The sequence below is a fragment of the Myxine glutinosa genome, chromosome 7, assembly GCF_964187855.1.
Source record: "Myxine glutinosa chromosome 7, kmMyxGlut1.1, whole genome shotgun sequence".
Classification (NCBI taxonomy): Eukaryota; Metazoa; Chordata; class Myxini; order Myxiniformes; family Myxinidae; genus Myxine; species Myxine glutinosa.
In genome coordinates, this window is record NC_136267.1 from 29,617,560 (window position 1) to 29,635,534 (window position 17,975).

The 17,975-nt window shown below is 43.3% G+C and overlaps 1 protein-coding gene across 3 annotated transcripts in view; it reads right to left on the reverse strand.

The window, feature by feature from the left end:
- The window catches only part of PAM (peptidylglycine alpha-amidating monooxygenase), a 115,992-nt gene that overhangs the window by 29,036 nt on the left and 68,981 nt on the right, over positions 1 to 17,975 (reverse strand). For all 3 annotated transcript variants that reach the window (XM_068121979.2, XM_068121981.2, XM_068121980.2), the window contains exon 13: positions 11,736 to 12,001. In XM_068121979.2, the coding sequence (XP_067978080.1) occupies positions 11,736 to 12,001 (266 nt within the window). The remainder of the gene's footprint in view (positions 1 to 11,735; positions 12,002 to 17,975) is intronic.

The following is a 17,975-nucleotide window of genomic DNA, read 5'->3' on the forward strand; positions in this document are numbered from 1 at the left end:
TTCTAAAAGGGAAATTATTGTGGGTTCTAAAGGGTCATTCTAATGGGTTGTGAAGGGTAATTCTAATGGGTTTTAAATGGTATTTCTAATGGGTTCTAAAGGGTAATTCTAATGGGTTTTAAAAGGGTAATTGTAATGAGTTATATAAGGGTAATTATAATGGGTTCTAAAGGGTAATTCTAATGGGTTTTAAAAGGGTAATTATAATGGGTTTTAAAAGGGCAATTCTAATTAGTTTTAAAATGGTAATTCTAATGGGTTCTAAAGGGTATTTCTAATGGGTTTTAAAAGGCTAATTATAATGAGTTATAAAAGGGTCATTCTAATGGGTTTTAAAAGGGTAATTCTAATGAGTTATAAAAGGGTAATTCTAATGGGTTGTAAAGGGTAATTCTAATGGGTTGTAAAGGGTAATTCTGAGGGGTTCTAAAAGGGTAATTCTAATGGGTTCTAAAAGGGAAATTATTGTGGGTTCTAAAGGGTCATTCTAATGGGTTGTGAAGGGTAATTCTAATGGGTTTTAAATGGTATTTCTAATGGGTTCTAAAGGGTAATTCTAATGGGTTTTAAAAGGGTAATTGTAATGAGTTTATAAGGGTAATTATAATGGGTTCTAAAGGGTAATTCTAATGGGTTTTAAAAGGGTAATTATAATGGGTTTTAAAAGGGCAATTCTAATTAGTTTTAAAAGGGTAATTCTAATGGGTTCTAAAGGGTATTTCTAATGGGTTTTAAAAGGCTAATTATAATGAGTTATAAAAGGGTAATTCTAATGGGTTTTAAAAGGGTAATTCTCATGAGTTATAAAAGGGGTAATTCTAATGGGTTGTAAAGGGTAATTAAAATGTGTTTTAAAAGGGTAATTCTAATGGGTTGTAAAGGGTAATTCTAAGGGGTTCTAAAAGGGTAATTCTAATGGGTTCTAAAAGGGAAATTCTTGTGGGTTCTAAAGGGTAATTCTAATGGGTTGTGAAGGGTAATTCTAATGGGTTTTAAATGGTATTTCTAATGGGTTCTAAAGGGTAATTCTAATGGGTTTTAAAAGGGTAATTATAATGGGTTGTGAAGGGTAATTCTAATGGGTTTTAAAAGGGTAATTCTAATGAGTTATAAAAGGCTAATTCTAATTAGTTATGAAAGGCTAATTATAATTAGTTATGAAAGGCTAATTATAATGGGTTATAAAAGGGTAATTCTAATGGGTTCTAAAAGGGAAATTCTTGTGGGTTCTAAAGGGTAATTCTATTGGGTTGTGAAGGGTAATTCTATTGGGTTGTGAAGGGTAATTCTATTGGGTTTTAAATGGTATTTCTAATGGGTTCTAAAGGGTAATTCTAATGGGTTTTAAAAGGGTAATTATAATGGGTTGTGAAGGGTAATTCTAATGGGTTTTAAAAGGGTAATTCTAATGAGTTATAAAAGGGTAATTATAATGGGTTCTAAAGGGAAATTCTAAAGTTGTCAGCATCTGGAAGTCCTGTAACTTGCATGGATTGCACACATACTGCCAAACTGCACTGTTTTCTTAGGATTTTCATATTTTGATTTTTATATTTTGAACAGTACAACCCAAATCGGAATATGAATGGGAATGGGAACACGAGCCTACAGCTTATCAGTAATTTGGCTCTAAATTTGTCAAATTGTACACAGTCTCGTCCCGACAGCGCATGTGCACAGCGTGGTAAAGCGATTCCTTCAGTCTGTCTGCCTGTCTGGCAGTCAAACAAAATTGAAAATCATTCCAAACAGGAAGCTTCCAGATTTATGGACATCATAAAGGACATAAACAACAGGCACAAATAACGAATTGAACATGTTAAATGAGGTGGTATAAAAGACGGTGCATCAATGGCAGTATACTTCTGAATAAATGGGTTTTTTTTTCCTACAGCCTTTTAAACATGCATTATTTTTAAACATTAGTAGAACAGAAATCGTCTTGTTTACACACCTGCGTTTGTATGCAACACAGGGATGCGGGGTAGCATCTTTGGCAGAGGGGGCAGCTGTGCTGTTGATGCAGTGCCCTCTGCTGGTTAGGGCAGGAATTTCGAATTTGTTCATGGTGTCGGAGATAGCTCGCCTACTCTTCGCGAAGGACACAGTGGGATCATTAAAGTCCACCACCGGAGGTTGGCGGACGGGACGACTTACTGGTGCGAGTGTGCGTACCTAGTTTACACTTCTAAAAGCCTTCAGTTTAGCAGTACTTGTACAAAATAATTGCGCCATTTTACGGTTATGCCGGGCTTACAGGATGGCCTAGAGCATAGGTTCTTAACCAGGGGTACCTGTACCATCTGGGGGTACGAAACCTCCAAGACCTGGGGGTATGACACACGCCGCCCCAAAATAAATTTCAATTAAAAATAAGGGTATAACAGTATTTAAAGAAAAAAAGAAGGGTTAAAATGTTTTTATTAAAAAATTACAAGGGTTAAAATGTTATTAAAAAATTACAAGGGTTAAAATGTTTTTATTTAAAAATTACAAGGGTTAAAATGTTTTTATTTAAAAATTACAAGGGTTAAAATGTTTTTATTTGAAAATTAGAAGGGTTAAAATGTTTTTATTTAAAAATTAGAAGGGTTAAAATGTTTTTATTAAAAAATTAGAAGGGTTAAAATGTTTTTATTTTAAAATTACAAGGGTTGACAGTAAGACAGTGACATTGCTGACAACTTTGAAAATAGGGAGTTTATTTTGTCCCTGGCATACCTGGCAGATATATTCATACACCTCAACGATTTGAACACCTGCATCCAAGGAACAGGGATGAACATTATCACTGCCAGGGAAAAGGTGTCTTCACCCAAAAAATTCCAATTTGGATGTAGTGCATTGAAAATGGAAATTTTCCAAACTTTCCTAAACTTGATGAGGCTGCTAATGCGGAAAAAAGAACTATCCATCGTGACTGAAGTGAAAGAACATTTGCAGGTGCTGATTCAGTCCTTCCAAGGATACTTTCACCATGGAGAGGTTTATATTGCACAGAGATGGATACGGGATCCATTTCTTTTCAACCTGGAATCCATGGATGATAGTGATATAATGAAAGATGATCTTGTTGAGCTGAAGGCAAAATGAAAAAAATTCGAATAGAGTTTGAATCAATGCAGCAAGACATCTTCTGGTGTGCACAACTCAAAACGTTCCCACAGTTAGCAGAGAGACCTCTGGAGATCCTCGTGCCATTTGTGACCACCTATTTGTGCGAGACTGGTTTTTGAACACTCCTACTCATCAAAACAAAGGCCAGGAACCGTTTGGATGCAAGTGACGGCATGTGTGTGGCTATTTCAAAGAAAGAACCTCGTTTCAGCATAATCATTGATGAAAAACAACAAAAGAGACTAGAAATGTGTGTGTGTACTGTGTAGTACGTTTTTCTACAAAAGTTAATATTGTACTGTAATCTACTTCAATAAAAGGACTTTTTCAGCAAACATGTTACTCGAACACGGCATGCTCATCAGGTGACAGCCTGTGCTCTGTACCTACTCCTGCAGAACACATATGACCAGTATGGGCCAAGCCTGCAAGAAGGAGAAAGCATATTGCCTCCAGAAGACTGGTGTTCCAAGCGACCTTAAGTCAGTCCTCAATTCCAGTTTTGGCTCATCATACTGAATTTGGAGCTCGAGCTAATGATCTATGCGAGGGCAATACGCGAGGCAGACTTCTTGCTGTACGTGGATGCTTTGACCAAGACCACACCCTGGTTCTTTGCTCTACACCACACTAATTAGGCCAGGTGGGTTCCTGTCAATTTGCGTGACATGGTAACATTGGAAATGAAACATCCAGAGATCTTTGCAGAGTTTCTCAAAGGAAACTTTGTGGTGAAGACAGGTCGAGCATTCTCTGCAATAGCAATAGGTCAGGCCCATGAACAAAACAATGCTGCAGTGAAGGTGTGATGGTGGAGCTGTTGGCCTGACTGAGAATCCAGCAGCACTGAGGTGATGGATGGTTTGTGGCACTGAAATGGCACGAGTTATTGAAGAGTTTGAAAGCTCAACAGAGAGGAGAAAGAAGTCAGATCACAGGCATCATGCTCAGGCACCACACACACAGAAGGCATTTGCTAAAGATGTCAAATCACTGAGATACAATAAAAGACTGGGGAATCCCTTATGTGAGTATAGTGGTGATCTTCTCGTACTGGACAGTAGAGACCTTGTTGATCCTGCTGTCATAGACATTGTACATCCCATTGAGAAGCTGGGACAAGATCAGTACAACACGTATGTCACAGAGCACCTAGTCAACCAAACAAAACATATTTATGAGCCAATCAAGAGGAACAACCTGCCCCTCTTCAGTCGCCCTCCAGCCCAACAGAAGTCAAAGGGACAACAGCAGCTAACATCACTGAAGAATGAATGAATGAATGATCGTTTTAAGACCATTTTCCCCGCTAGGGCGGGGGTTAGCCTTGCGGGCCCCATGACAATCATGGTTCCCTGTTTTGAGGCAATGTTTTTATGGCCGGATGCCCTTCCTGACGCCAACCCTTAGTCGCCTCTTACGATGCGCAGGGATACGGTGTACCTATTCTAAGCCGGGGTACACACCGGGATCTTGGAGTTGATCACCGGACCAATTGTTGCGGATCTCGGAGTACGGCGCTCCCCTTACCAAGGGGGGGTAAATCCCCTCGTCTATTAAGCTGGCCGTCCGAGTCCTGGAGCTATGACGTCACTTCCGGTCAGCGCTGAATAGGGTGGCAGGCCAATTGCTCCTATTACCTAATTACCAGCGCCTTCCGGTAAGCGAGAAATTAAATGAGCCCCACCCGAGCCGCGGCTGTAATGGATACGCCAAGCGAAGCGAGCCATGACTCAGGCCGTTAACAAAGACTAGACCCGATTATAAGCGGTTCCTATATCGTGCCACAGGTTTTCAATTGGGGACAGGACGAAAGCGATCGGATGAGAAGAAATCAGGTAAAGAAAGAACATAGGATTTATTGTACAAGAATGAAGAGGAAACGAAAGAGGTAATGTACAGTTGAAGAGGAAGAAGCAGATACACAGGGCAAACCTTATACACTCTTATTTTATCACACGCCCAGGACAGTACAAACGGACTTACACGAAAGTTGGTAATGGTAGGAAGGAAGGAAGAGAAGGGTCCAAGCAGATGGTAGGCGTCGAGGTCCGGCCCCAGGTTCACGCTCCGCTCCGATCCACGCTTCGGGTGTTCACTCGTACCGCGGCAAGCGGCCGGCAGCTTCGCGTGGCGTTTCACGTGAGCGGACAATTATATCGCGGGGGGGGGGGGGGGGGGGAGACTGGGATGCGGCGTGCGCAACAAATTGTCCCTTTGCCTTCGCCAGTTGCGCGCCTCCAATAGTTCATAAACGGCAAGCAAGGACTCCTTTCAAATCGTTCTCCCGGGCACCTCTCTTCTCTCACTCATCTGGCTCATCCCCCGCATCTCCCGAAGTAGTCCCACGCACCCGCTTATATTGTCCACTCGCGTATCAAGCCGCTTGCCTTTTGGATCCACCTACCGGTGAGCTGGCCTCGGCTCTGAGTGGTCGCGAGCGCTCACCGGTCCGCCCCTTGATGGGGCGTTCATGGTAGCACAGGCCAACCCTCCACTGTACGCCACATCCCAACTGTTATTTGTTCTCCAGGCTATACATTGCCTCACAGATATGAGATGGGGACCTCAACGAGTTCTTTCAACATGAGAATCAGGCTTGCCCACCTTCGCTGTCACAGATGGGCAAGTTGAGAACTGGAGTGAAATCACACCTGGTAGGCTGCCTGGAAGTACCCGTTCCTTCACAAACCAGTGTGTCTGCACCAGCTGCAGATGTTATTGTTCTTGATTGAGCTGCAGTTGTCAATATGCTGCAATCTGGTCCAGCCAAAACATTTGATGATTATGCAACTGCAGTGTTCCTACCTCACATCAGAGCTCACCTGCAGCAAGCAAGACGGGTAGACTGTGTGGGACGAGTACTTTATGGACAGTCTGAAGGCAGGTACACGGAAGAGAAGAGGGAAAGTAGTGAGAAGACGTGTAGACATTCACCGTAGTTCCTAGGAATTGGAATGAGTTTCTCAGGATTGATGAGAACAAGGTGGAACTGTTCTCTTTTCTGGCAGTCTGCATTGGATCAATTGGCAGTCTGCATTGGATCAATTGGCAGTCTGCAATTGGCGTGCGCAACAAATTGTCCCTTTGCCTTCGCCAGTTGCGCGCCTCCAATAGTTCATAAACGGCAAGCAAGGACTCCTTTCAAATCGTTCTCCCGGGCACCTCTCTTCTCTCACTCATCTGGCTCATCCCCCGCATCTCCCGAAGTAGTCCCACGCACCCGCTTATATTGTCCACTCGCGTATCAAGCCGCTTGCCTTTTGGATCCGCCTACCGGTGAGCTGGCCTCGGCTCTGAGTGGTCGCGAGCGCTCACCGGTCCGCCCCTTGATGGGGCGTTCATGGTAGCACAGGCCAACCCTCCACTGTACGCCACATCCCAACTGTTATTTGTTCTCCAGGCTATACATTGCCTCACAGATATGAGATGGGGACCTCAACGAGTTCTTTCAACATGAGAATCAGGCTTGCCCACCTTCGCTGTCACAGATGGGCAAGTTGAGAACTGGAGTGAAATCACACCTGGTAGGCTGCCTGGAAGTACCCGTTCCTTCACAAACCAGTGTGTCTGCACCAGCTGCAGATGTTATTGTTCTTGATTGAGCTGCAGTTGTCAATATGCTGCAATCTGGTCCAGCCAAAACATTTGATGATTATGCAACTGCAGTGTTCCTACCTCACATCAGAGCTCACCTGCAGCAAGCAAGACGGGTAGACTGTGTGGGACGAGTACTTTATGGACAGTCTGAAGGCAGGTACACGGAAGAGAAGAGGGAAAGTAGTGAGAAGACGTGTAGACATTCACCGTAGTTCCTAGGAATTGGAATGAGTTTCTCAGGATTGATGAGAACAAGGTGGAACTGTTCTCTTTTCTGGCAGTCTGCATTGGATCAATGGACACCGACAAGCAAGTCATCACCAAACATCACTCTGGCATCCTTGGTAATCAGCATCGAGATGAAGAAGGCCTTGCTCCCTGTGCAACCAAGAGGAAGCTGATGCAAGAATCATGCTCCATGTGCAGGATGCTGTGAAACAAGGGTATACAAAGATCTCAATCCGCACAGTTGATACTGATGTGGTGGTTCTGGCAGTGACAGCAGCACAGCAGCTCAACATTCCTGAGCTGTGGGTTGCCTTTGGAACTGGAAAGAACTTTCGTATCTTGGCAGCTCACGATATGGCCAAGGCTCTGCGTCCTGAGAAGTGTGCAGCTCTGCCAGTGTTTCATGCATTCACGGGATGCGAATGTCTCGTTCTTTGCTGGTCAAGGAAAGAAGACTGCATGGGACACATGGAGGTGCTACATTGAGGTGACATCAGCATTTTGCACATTGAGTGCTACACCAGAGTCTGTAGATGACTCAATGGAGCAACTAGAGCGCTTTGTGATCTTGCTGTATGACCATACTAGTAGTGAGCAATGTGTCAATCAGGTCCGCAAACAGTTCTTTTCTCAGAAGGGTAGAGCTCTCGATGGTCTTTCTCCAACAAAGGCAGCATTACTCCAACACACAAGGAGGACTGCATACCAAGCTGGTTACTGCTGGGGCCAAATAATGATTATAGCTCCTCAGCTTCCAAACCCAAGCGAATGGGGATGGAACAAAGGTGACAATGGGGAATGGGATGCATGCTGGACAACACTTCCAGAATCATCAAAGGCCTGCCAGGAACTCTTGAGATGCGGTTGTAAGAAGGGCTGTGGAGGGCTGTGTAAATGTGTTAAGGCAGCTCTTCCATGTACAGCACTTTGTGAATGTGCAGGAGAATGTGCAGCTTAAGTATCACAGCAGAGTATTGAGCATCCACCTACATACTATTTATTGGTATACAGAAGATCTGTGACATTGGCACCAAATGGATGTGCACCAGTCAGCATTTCTTGGTTTTAAAATACCATTACTAACTTTACAAATGTGAAATGGTTCCAATAAATCAAAATTGTAATGAGACGAGATGTCCCAATCCGAGACATATGTGGAAAGTGCATGGAAATTGCAGCCATTTTGGAAAAATGGCTACCACAGGACATTTCTGCGATGGCCCTATAGCTAAAAATCTTCCTTTAGATATGGCCTAACTCTTCCAAATTTGATGCTTTTATCATTAAGTGCACAATACTTTCACCTATCTGCTGTACCAAAGGGCGTTTTTACAGGTTGTAAATCTGGTCGAGTCCATCCATTTGTCACATTGTCAGTTTCTTTCAGAATAAGGTTCAGCTGTATATCTCAATAAAACATTGTTAAATGCCCAATCTTTCTATTCTCGTGCCAAACTAATTTTCTGTACAACACAAACCTATTCTCATAAGATATTTTCTGTATTCATGAGATATCTTGTATTTGTGCACGATACAAGGGTATTTCACATTTATCCTAAAGTGGCCAAATATTATGGATTACGAACAGAGCTGCTGAGCTTATAAACTCATTTGCTCCTCAACCATCACTAAATCTCTTCCAAAAGCTTGTTGCTTCATTCTTGAAACTCATTCCTCATCCCCGAGGAGGACGACAGATTCGTATTATTTTGCCGTTTCTCATGTTTGTTTGTTTGTTTTTCTCCTTCTAAAATCATTTGACAATTAACGCACAATTTATGTTCTGACACTGTTAGCAGTGTCAGAACATATATCCTTGAAATACATGCAAGGCAAACATTTTAATTGTAGTAGCAAGGATAAATTCCCTGATTGTGGCAGTTGTGATGTACGGTGTAATGTTATAAGCCCTTGAAATCACATCAGAATTTTAATTAAAACTTTAAATTAATTTAAACCAAAGCTTTCAGAATCATTGGAATCTCCCGCGATGAAGCTAACTCCGAGGGCTTTTCACTCACTCACCGCAGGCAGACAGGCAGGTTGGTGGTCTTTCTGTCTTCTACCGACTCCTATCCGGCCTAGCTCCCCCAGCTCTATCTGCGCTTTGTCCCGCAAATATTCCTACAGGTCGCACAAGATCTGCCAGCAACCCTCTTCTGGTTAAATTGCCAAAATCTAGGCTCTCTGCTCACCTTCACTCTTTACTCCCACCTCTGGAACAAACTCCCTCACTCTCTTCAATCCCACTCCTCCCTCCAGGTCTTTAAAACAGCTGTTTACCACCATCTGTTATCTTCCCCCATCCAAAACCTTGATCTTTTCTACCCCCGTTAATTCACCCCAGATCCACTCTTTTGACATACCGACTTCTTTCCTGGAAGTCCTAGCAGTGTCCATGTGTTTTATACCTCTCCAACCCCACCCATGCCTGCCATGCCATGCCATGCCATGTCTGCCTCCTCTCCCAAGCCCTCTCCCTCCCACAGATCTCCCGATGTCCCTGTTATCTACTGTTGTACTTGTGTGCTTCCCTCTCTCTCCTCATCTTGCCTCTCACTCCCTTTATTATATGTTTTATGTGTCGGCTTTTTTTTTTTGTGATTAAAGATAGCTCTTACACGATCTTGCATACAAAAAAATAAAATAAAATAAAGCCAGTTCTTTATCCACATATACGACAATGGTTACCAACACTATACATAACAAGACCTATAGTCTAGCCAGGCTTGGATCTGCTGAGTGGAGGATCTACTGTCCCCCTGTCATGTGACCAGATTCGCAGCTCTGATTGGTGGACATTTGTGACAACAACAGGCATTTTAAGGCCATTTTCCCTGCTAGAGCGGGGGTTAGCCTTGCGGTCCCCATGACGATGTTCTCCATTTTGCCCTATTTTCTGCATCTCCCCATGTTAATCCCCTTGCCCACATTTCTTCTTCCACCATCTTTAGCTAAGTCTTTCTCGGTCTTCCACGTCCTCTACTTCCTTCTACATTCATTTCCATCACTCTTCTCTACCAGTCACTTTCATCCTTCCTCAACACATGACCAAACCATCTCGACCTGTTTCTCTTCACAGCATCAATCACAGGCTCTATTCCCATCATCTTTCGCAATTCATCATTTGTCTTCCTCCCTCTCAACGATACTCCACACATCCACCGAACCATTCGCATGTCCACCCTTTCCAGCCTTCGTTGCTGCTCTACGTTCATTACCCATGTCTCGCTCCCATAAATCATAACACTTCTCACACATGCAGCATACACCTTTCCCTTCAGCTTCAACGACACTCCCCTCCACGTCAGCACGCCACTCAGTTCCCGAAACTTCTTCCATTCAGCATGTCTCCTTGGTAGCAAAATGTTTTCTTTACACCTGAGTTGTTAGTGATGGTTTAGATAATGGAAGTTATGTTAGTTAATGGAATGGAAGTTAGTTAATGGGAGAGACATACATAAATACACCGGACGGACAGACAAAGGCTGTTCCAGACAGCATTGCCTTACGGGCTACGCCATAAAAATATGGCTGCTGAACCACATGACCGATGACGTAATCAATTGTTTTTTCTTGACAAATTTATCCCTAGATCACGCTCAAGAAATTTCATACTGATTGGATTAAACATTCTACTTGTCAATTTATGACGTCCTTATGAAGGAAGCTATGACATCATCATTAGCATATGTTATTCCCCATGGGGAACACTTTACAATGAGCCACCTTTTAAATTTTTTCCATGGAGCGGTTTTGGAGATAGAGGTGCAAAGTTTTTAGGTTTTTCCAAGATGGCGCCCATACCACGTGACCCATGACAAATTCAATTATCATTAAAACATGCTACCTGGTGTTGGGCAAGCGGCTAGGGTGCCGGCTTAGGATCCTAGGATCCTGGGTTCGAATCCCGGTCGATCGCTGAATTAACACCAGGGGGGTTGACTCAGCCTATCATCCTTCCGAGGTCGGCTAATTGAGTACCAGTTCACTGGTAATTCCCTGTTTGTCGTTAAAGGCGGCAAAAAGGGTTGGCGTCAGGAAGGGCATCCGGCCGTAAAACATTGTTTCAAAAAGGGGACCGAAAAACAACAACAACCACGGTTCCCGAAAAAGGCCAACCCCTGCTTTGCGGGGAAAAATGGCCTCTAAAGGTGGTTATTTTATATATATATTAAAACATGCTACAAGAGGAGGCGCTCTTCTGGTGAAAATGTTGTGTCAATCGGACCAACGGTGGCAGAGAAAACCAATTTTAAAGGGAATAAACCCGCAAAATGCCGGAGGAAGGGACATACATTTGGACAGACAAACGCTGTTCCAGATGGCATTGCCTCATAGGGTATGCCATAAAAAATTCCCTCAAAAATTATTAAATTGACATATATTATGATGTTTTTATAAACAAACACCAGATCAAACTTCAACCTTTCCGGCTAAATGAAAATAAACTTCATACTTCTTTTTTTCTATTATAGATTTATATTTTTCAGTCTTCTGTTTTAAAGTAGCCAACTTCACAGAGTAGATTAATTTTTCTCGTATTGACTCAGTGAAGTTGGCTACTCACAGAAGAGAGAAAAAAGATGTGCAAGATCATCAAAACAACCACTTTGGTTGAGCTGCTGATTAAGCCACCCAATTATTTTAGGGTTGACTCAAATTATTCATAAAGTTTAATCCTTCGAGTTTAATGGCACTATCATCCGAAAAACTTCAGGAAGAACAATCTGTGCAGTTTGACCGGTGTGCCAAACCATACAATATTCACTCCCGTAGCATTAACTTACCGTTATCCTCCTTGGCATCATCAGAAGGCTGGGACATTGTATCAAAATGGCGATGGCTGGCTGATCCCTCGGGCATGGCAGCATGATGATGTGCATGCTCATGTAGCAGTGCAGGATCAATAGGCACTGGTATGTTAGCTTCAGCTGGTATCATGCGGAAAAGGGTTTCATCACCCGGCTGATAACAATCCAGGAAGTTAATTCCATTACGGGATTCTGTGTAGTACATCATGTAGAAGTTGCACATTTCATCGCTGGATGTGGGTCTGAAAAAAAATGGCAGTTAAAAAAAATAAAAATGAAATAAAAAAACCAGGCCAAGCATCTCATCTGTAATGAGGAAGTACAGCACATTGCTCTCACCAATCAATTGCACTCAATATCACTGATGGCGTGATCCTCTCCTCTATATGACAGAGCTCCTCTCTTGAGCTAAAAGTCTAAAAACTAAATAAAATCTTTGAATTCCAGGAAATATAGGCAATTACCAACTTCATTTATTGAGATGAAATTTAATTTAAAAAATAAAATAATGGAAATATAGTAAAAAGTTTGATTGACCTCTCCCCTCGAAACCGAAACAAAATGTAACCAGTTCTATTCTTATGGAATAAAATTTGAAAGATATTTCCTGTACATTATGCAAACAGTTTTTTCAACCTGACTTGAATGTTGTCCCTCTATAAGCAGCTTAGGGGAACGAGGGGGTAGGGAGTGGGGGGGGGGGGGGGGGGGGAGGTTTGGGGTTGGGGGACGGAATGTTTAGTTGTGCAGCAATAAGATGAAAAAGTGTCAAGAGAAAATAAAATTCAGTAAATCGTTTTTTTTCGTGGTAGCTGAAGAGATGTTTGGAGGTTCTTTCTTTCCTGGAAGTCCATGGTGTCCTTGCGTTTTATACCTATCCTGCCTCCCCCCAGGCCCTCTCCCTCCCACACATCTCCCGATGTCCCTGCTCTCAAATGTTGTGTTTGTGTGCTTCCTCCCCTTCTCTCCCCATCTTGTCGACCGCTCCCCTTTTTATATACTTTGTTTGCTTGTTTGTTTGATTTGCTTGTTTGATAAATGTTAGCTCTTTCACGAGCCTCGACTCTGTATACAAAAAAAAGAAGAAAAAAAAAAGGCCTGGAGGATGAAATTGCAACGAGGACTTTGTATACAAACAAAAACATGCATTTTAAGCCCATTTTCCCTGGCAGAGCGGGGGTTAGCCTTGCGGTCCCCATGACAATGTTCTCCATTTTGCCCTATTTTCTGCATCTCCCCTTGTTAACCCCCTTGCCCGCATTTCTTCTTCGACCATCTTTGTATCTTTGCAATAATTAAATTCTGCAAGCCATCTTACTCTTTCATTCAATACAGCCATGATTAAACACGATCAAAATGATGCCCATTTATAACACAGGAAAACGACATTTTATGGTTCATCAATGAATCTTTCCCGGTGTGTACTCCGGTTTCCTGGTGTGTACACCGGTTTAGAATAGGTACACCCTATCCCTGCGAGTCGTAAGAGGCGACTAAAAGAGTTGGCGTCAGGAAGGGCATCCGGCCATAAAAACATTGCCTCAAAAAGGGAACCATAACAACTACAATTACATATGGGCAGGGTACAGCCCGAAGTACCCTGTGGGGGACCTCACACCCTCTCGTCAAAACTCAAGGTGGGGAACCCGATCGAAGCAAGGGTGGAAATCACTCCATTTATGACTAAACGTATGATGCCCCACGTGGAGATCGGTTTCTGAGGTTTGGGACATGGAATGTAGGGACAATGACAGGGAGATCAGGAGAAGTGGTGGAAGTATTGGTCAGAAGAAGAGTGGACATACAGTCACGTGAAAAAGTAAGTACACCCCATGTAAAGTTTTGACTTTTTCAACATATTTCAACATACAGCTATTTGATCTTCATTTCAACAATATTGATAGATAAAGGTGATATAATATAACAAATATCATGGATCATTTAAATTTTGTCACGTGGTGTGTGTATGTACTTCGGACATACAGTCATGTGAAAAAGGAAGTACACCCCATGTAAAGTTTTGACTTTTTCAACATATTTCAACATACAGCTATTTGATCTTCATTTCAACAATATTGATAGATAAAGGTGATATAATACAACAAATATCATGGATCATTTACATTTTGTTGTCCATTGTATATTTAAATAAACATAAATGCAAATTTCGCATGTGGAAAAAGTAAGTACACCCCGACATTTATCACTCCATCAAATACCTAAAATTAGAACCAGGTGCACCAGCTCAGGTGCAAATGATTAGAACATCGATGGAGAAGATCTTGGAGGAACCTGTCTTATTTAAACCTCAGACATTTAGTTTGGTTTGCTCTTTGTTGTTGAAGTGTGCGGCGTCACCATGCCGAGATCAAAAGAGCTCTCTGAGGCCTGCAGAAAGAAGGTTTATAGATGCCTACAAGTCTGGGAAGAGATTTAAAAAGATCTCCAAACAATTTGAAATCAATCATGCGACTGTCCGGAAGATCATCGACAAGTGGAGAAGATTCCAAACAACTGCCAACTTGTTCAGGTCAGGCCGCCCCAGCAAGTTCAGCCCGAGAGCAGACTGCAAGATGCTGAATGAAGTCTCTGAGAACCCGAGAATGTCATCACGGGACCAACAGGTAGCTCTTGCCACTGTTGATGTCAAAGTGCACGAGTCTACCATTAGAAAGAAGCTGCACAAATTTGATCTACATGGGACGTGTGCCAGGAGGAAACCTTTGCTGTCCAGAAAGAACATCAGGGCAAGACTAAAGTTTGCCAATGAACACCTAGGCAAAGACCAGCACTTCTGGAACAATGTGCTCTGGACAGATGAGTCAAAGGTAGAGCTATTTGGCCACAGTACCAGAAGACATGTTTGGTGAAAACCAAAGACAGCATTTCACCACAAGAACCTGATACCAACTGTAAAGCATGGTGGTGGAAATATTATGGTTTGGGGCAGCTTTGCTGCATCAGGGCCTGGGCAGCTCACCATCATAGAATCCACTCTGAATTCTTCATTGTACCACAGGGTGCCTGAGGATAATGTGAGGCCATCTGTCGGAAAGTTGAAGCTCAACCGATGGTGGACCTTGCAGCATGACAATGACCCTAAACATACCAGTAAATCCACCAAGGAATGGCTGAAAAGAAAGAAATGGAGGGTTCTGGAACGGCCAAGTCAAAGCCCGGATATAAATCCCATCGAGATGTTGTGGGGGGATTTGAAACGACCTGTGCATGCAAGAAAACCCTCAAACATCGCACAGCTGAAAGAATTCTGCATGGAGGAGTGGGCAAAAATTTCTCCCAGTCGATGTCAGAGACTGGTAGACAGTTATAAGAAACGCCTACTTGAGGTCGTTTCTGCCAAAGGGGGCAATACCACCTATGAGAGCCAAGGGTGTACTTACTTTTTCCACATGAGAAATTTGCATTTGTGTTTATTTAAATTATACAATGGACTACAAAATGTAAATGTTTCATGATATTTGTTGTATTATATCACCTTTATCTATCAATATTGTTGAAATGAAGATCAAATAGCTGTATGTTGAAATATGTTGAAAAAGTCAAAACTTTACATGGGGTGTACTTACTTTTTCACGTGACTTTATGTTGTGTGCAGGAGACGAGATGGAAGGGAAGTGGTGTGAGAATGGTCAAGGGTAGGCAGGGACAGAAACACAAAAGTTTGTGTGACAAGGGTGCCCAGAAGGCTTGCATGGTGTTGGTGCCCTGTTTTCTGAGGAGTTTGCAGACAGTGTGGTGAGTGTGACTCGAGTGAGTGAAAGGTTGATGATGGAGAAAATGATGATTGGAAAGCTCTTGGTGAACGTAATCTCGGGACATGCTCCGCAGGTCGGTCAGAGCGATGGAGAGAGGGATGAGTTATGGTGTGCGAAAGAGAAGCTGATGGAAAATGTGAAAGATGATGAAGTTGTTGTGATATGAGGAGACCTAAATGGACATGTGGGAAGGAGTATAGACGGTTTTGAGGGAGTTCATGGGGGTTACGGATATGGTGTGAGGAATGGAGAAGGTGAAAGGATTTTGGAGTTTGCTGATGGAGCTGGTTTGTTGATTTGTAATACTCAGTTCCAGAAAGAGGATAATAAGCTTGTTACAAACACGTCAGGTGGGTCGACGACAACCATTGACTACCTGATGGTGCGTAGGCGAGATAGGAGGCACCTCCGGGACACAAAGGTGATCCTGGGGGAGGAGGCTGTTTCACAGCATCACTTGGTTGTCTGCGACATAAGGGTGAAAGGTGCGAGGAGAGCTCGGCGGGTGAAGTACCAACCGAGAATGAAGGTGTGGAGGTTGAAAGAGGTGACAGTGAGGGCCAGGAAGGCATTAAAAGAGAGGCTGAGTAGGGCAGAGGATGATGTGGTTGAGCTTGAAAGTGGTTGGATGTCAATGAAAGATAGTCTGTTGGGAACCGTTGGTGAGGTATGTGGATGGACAGTTTTAGGACCGGCAGAGAAGATAACTGAGAAGGAAGTTGAGGAAGCGATAAAAGCAATGATGAGTAGAAAAGCGGGAGGGCCGACGGGAGTTGTGGGAGATATGTTGAAGGCAGCGTGAAGTTGGGGTGTGAAGAGAATGACAGAGATCTGTAATCTGGTGGTGAAAGAAGGCCGCATTCCAGTGGATTGGGAACTGAGTACCCTCGTCTCTCTATACAAGGGGAAAGGGGACCCTCTGGACTGTGGCTCGTACCGAGCGATAAAGTTATTGGAGCATGGAATGAAGGTATTGCAAAGGGTGTTGGAGAGGAGAATAAGGATGAAAAGTGAAGATCGACAAAATGCAGTTTGGATTTATGCCAGGAAGAGGAACGACAGACACGCTTTTTATTGTAAGGCAGTTGCAGAAGTGCATGGAGAAGAGGAAGAAGTTCTTTCTTGGGTTTGTTGATCTGGAGAAAGCATCAATAGGGTTCCACGCGAAGTAGTGACATGGGCATTGAGGTAGTTAGGAGTGGAGGAATGGTTGATCAGAGTAGTGATGGCAATGTACGAGAGAGCGCACACATCTGTAAGGGCGAAGGACGGAAACAGTGGTGAGTTTGAGGTGAAGGTGGGAGTGCATCAGGGGTCGGTACGAAGTCCACTACTATTTGTAACTGTGATGGAGGTGCTGGCTCAGAAGGTAAAGGAGGGTTTACCGTGTGAAATGTTGTACGCAGATGATCTGGTGCTGATTGCGGAAAGTATGGATGGACTGAAGGAGAAGATGAACAAGTGGAAGGAATGTATGGAGACAAAAGGTCTGAAGGTGAATATCAGAAAAAACTAAGGTGAAGGCAAGTGGTAAAGCATGTGGTGAGGTGGAAAGAACTGGGAAGTGGCCGTGTGCTGTGTGTATGAAGGGTGTCTGAGTGAACTCCATTCAATGTACAATGTGCGTTGAGTGGGTTAATCAAAAATGACGTGGTCTGAGAGGGCCATTAACCAGTGTGGCAGCTACATTCAAGTGTAAGGTGTGCACAGAGGGAGCTGCAGATGGAGGAAATGTTGAGTTGGATCTTGGAGACGTCGTGAAGCTGGAAGGTGTGAAAATATTTTGCTACCTCGGAGACATGCTGAATGGAGAAGGTGGATCAGACTCGGCAATGTTTGCTCGAGTGCGATGTGCATGGAAGAAGTTTCGGGAACTGAGTGGCGTGCTGACGAGGAGGGGTGACTGGTTGAAAGTGACTGGTTGAGAAGAGTGATGGAAATTAATGTAGAAGGAAGTAGAGGACGGGGAAGACGGAGAAAGACTTGGCTAAAGGTGGTGGAAGAAGAAATGCGGGCAAGGGGGTTAACAAGGGGAGATGCAGAAAATAGAGCAAAATGGAGAAGATCGTCATGGGGCCAGCAAGGCTAACCCCCGCTCTAGCAGGGAAAATTGCCTTAAAATGACTGTTGTTGTGTTGTTGTTGTTGTATCAATGAATCGTTCCTTCCCAGAAGTGAATTTAAGAAGTTATTTTGCTTAAGACTATATAAACTCAATGAAATCCTTTACTTTCAACAATATTTCAATCAAAGGATTATTTTCCCTGCACTGTCTTTGGTGATGGAGGTAATGTTTTCATTCCTGTCTGTTTGCATGTATGTGAGCAGGATATCTCAAAAAGTTATGTCTGGATTCGGACGAAATTTGGTGGACAGGTCGAGTGTGTGACAAAGACTAATTGATTTGATTTTGGTGACGATCCGGATGCAATTCCGGCTTA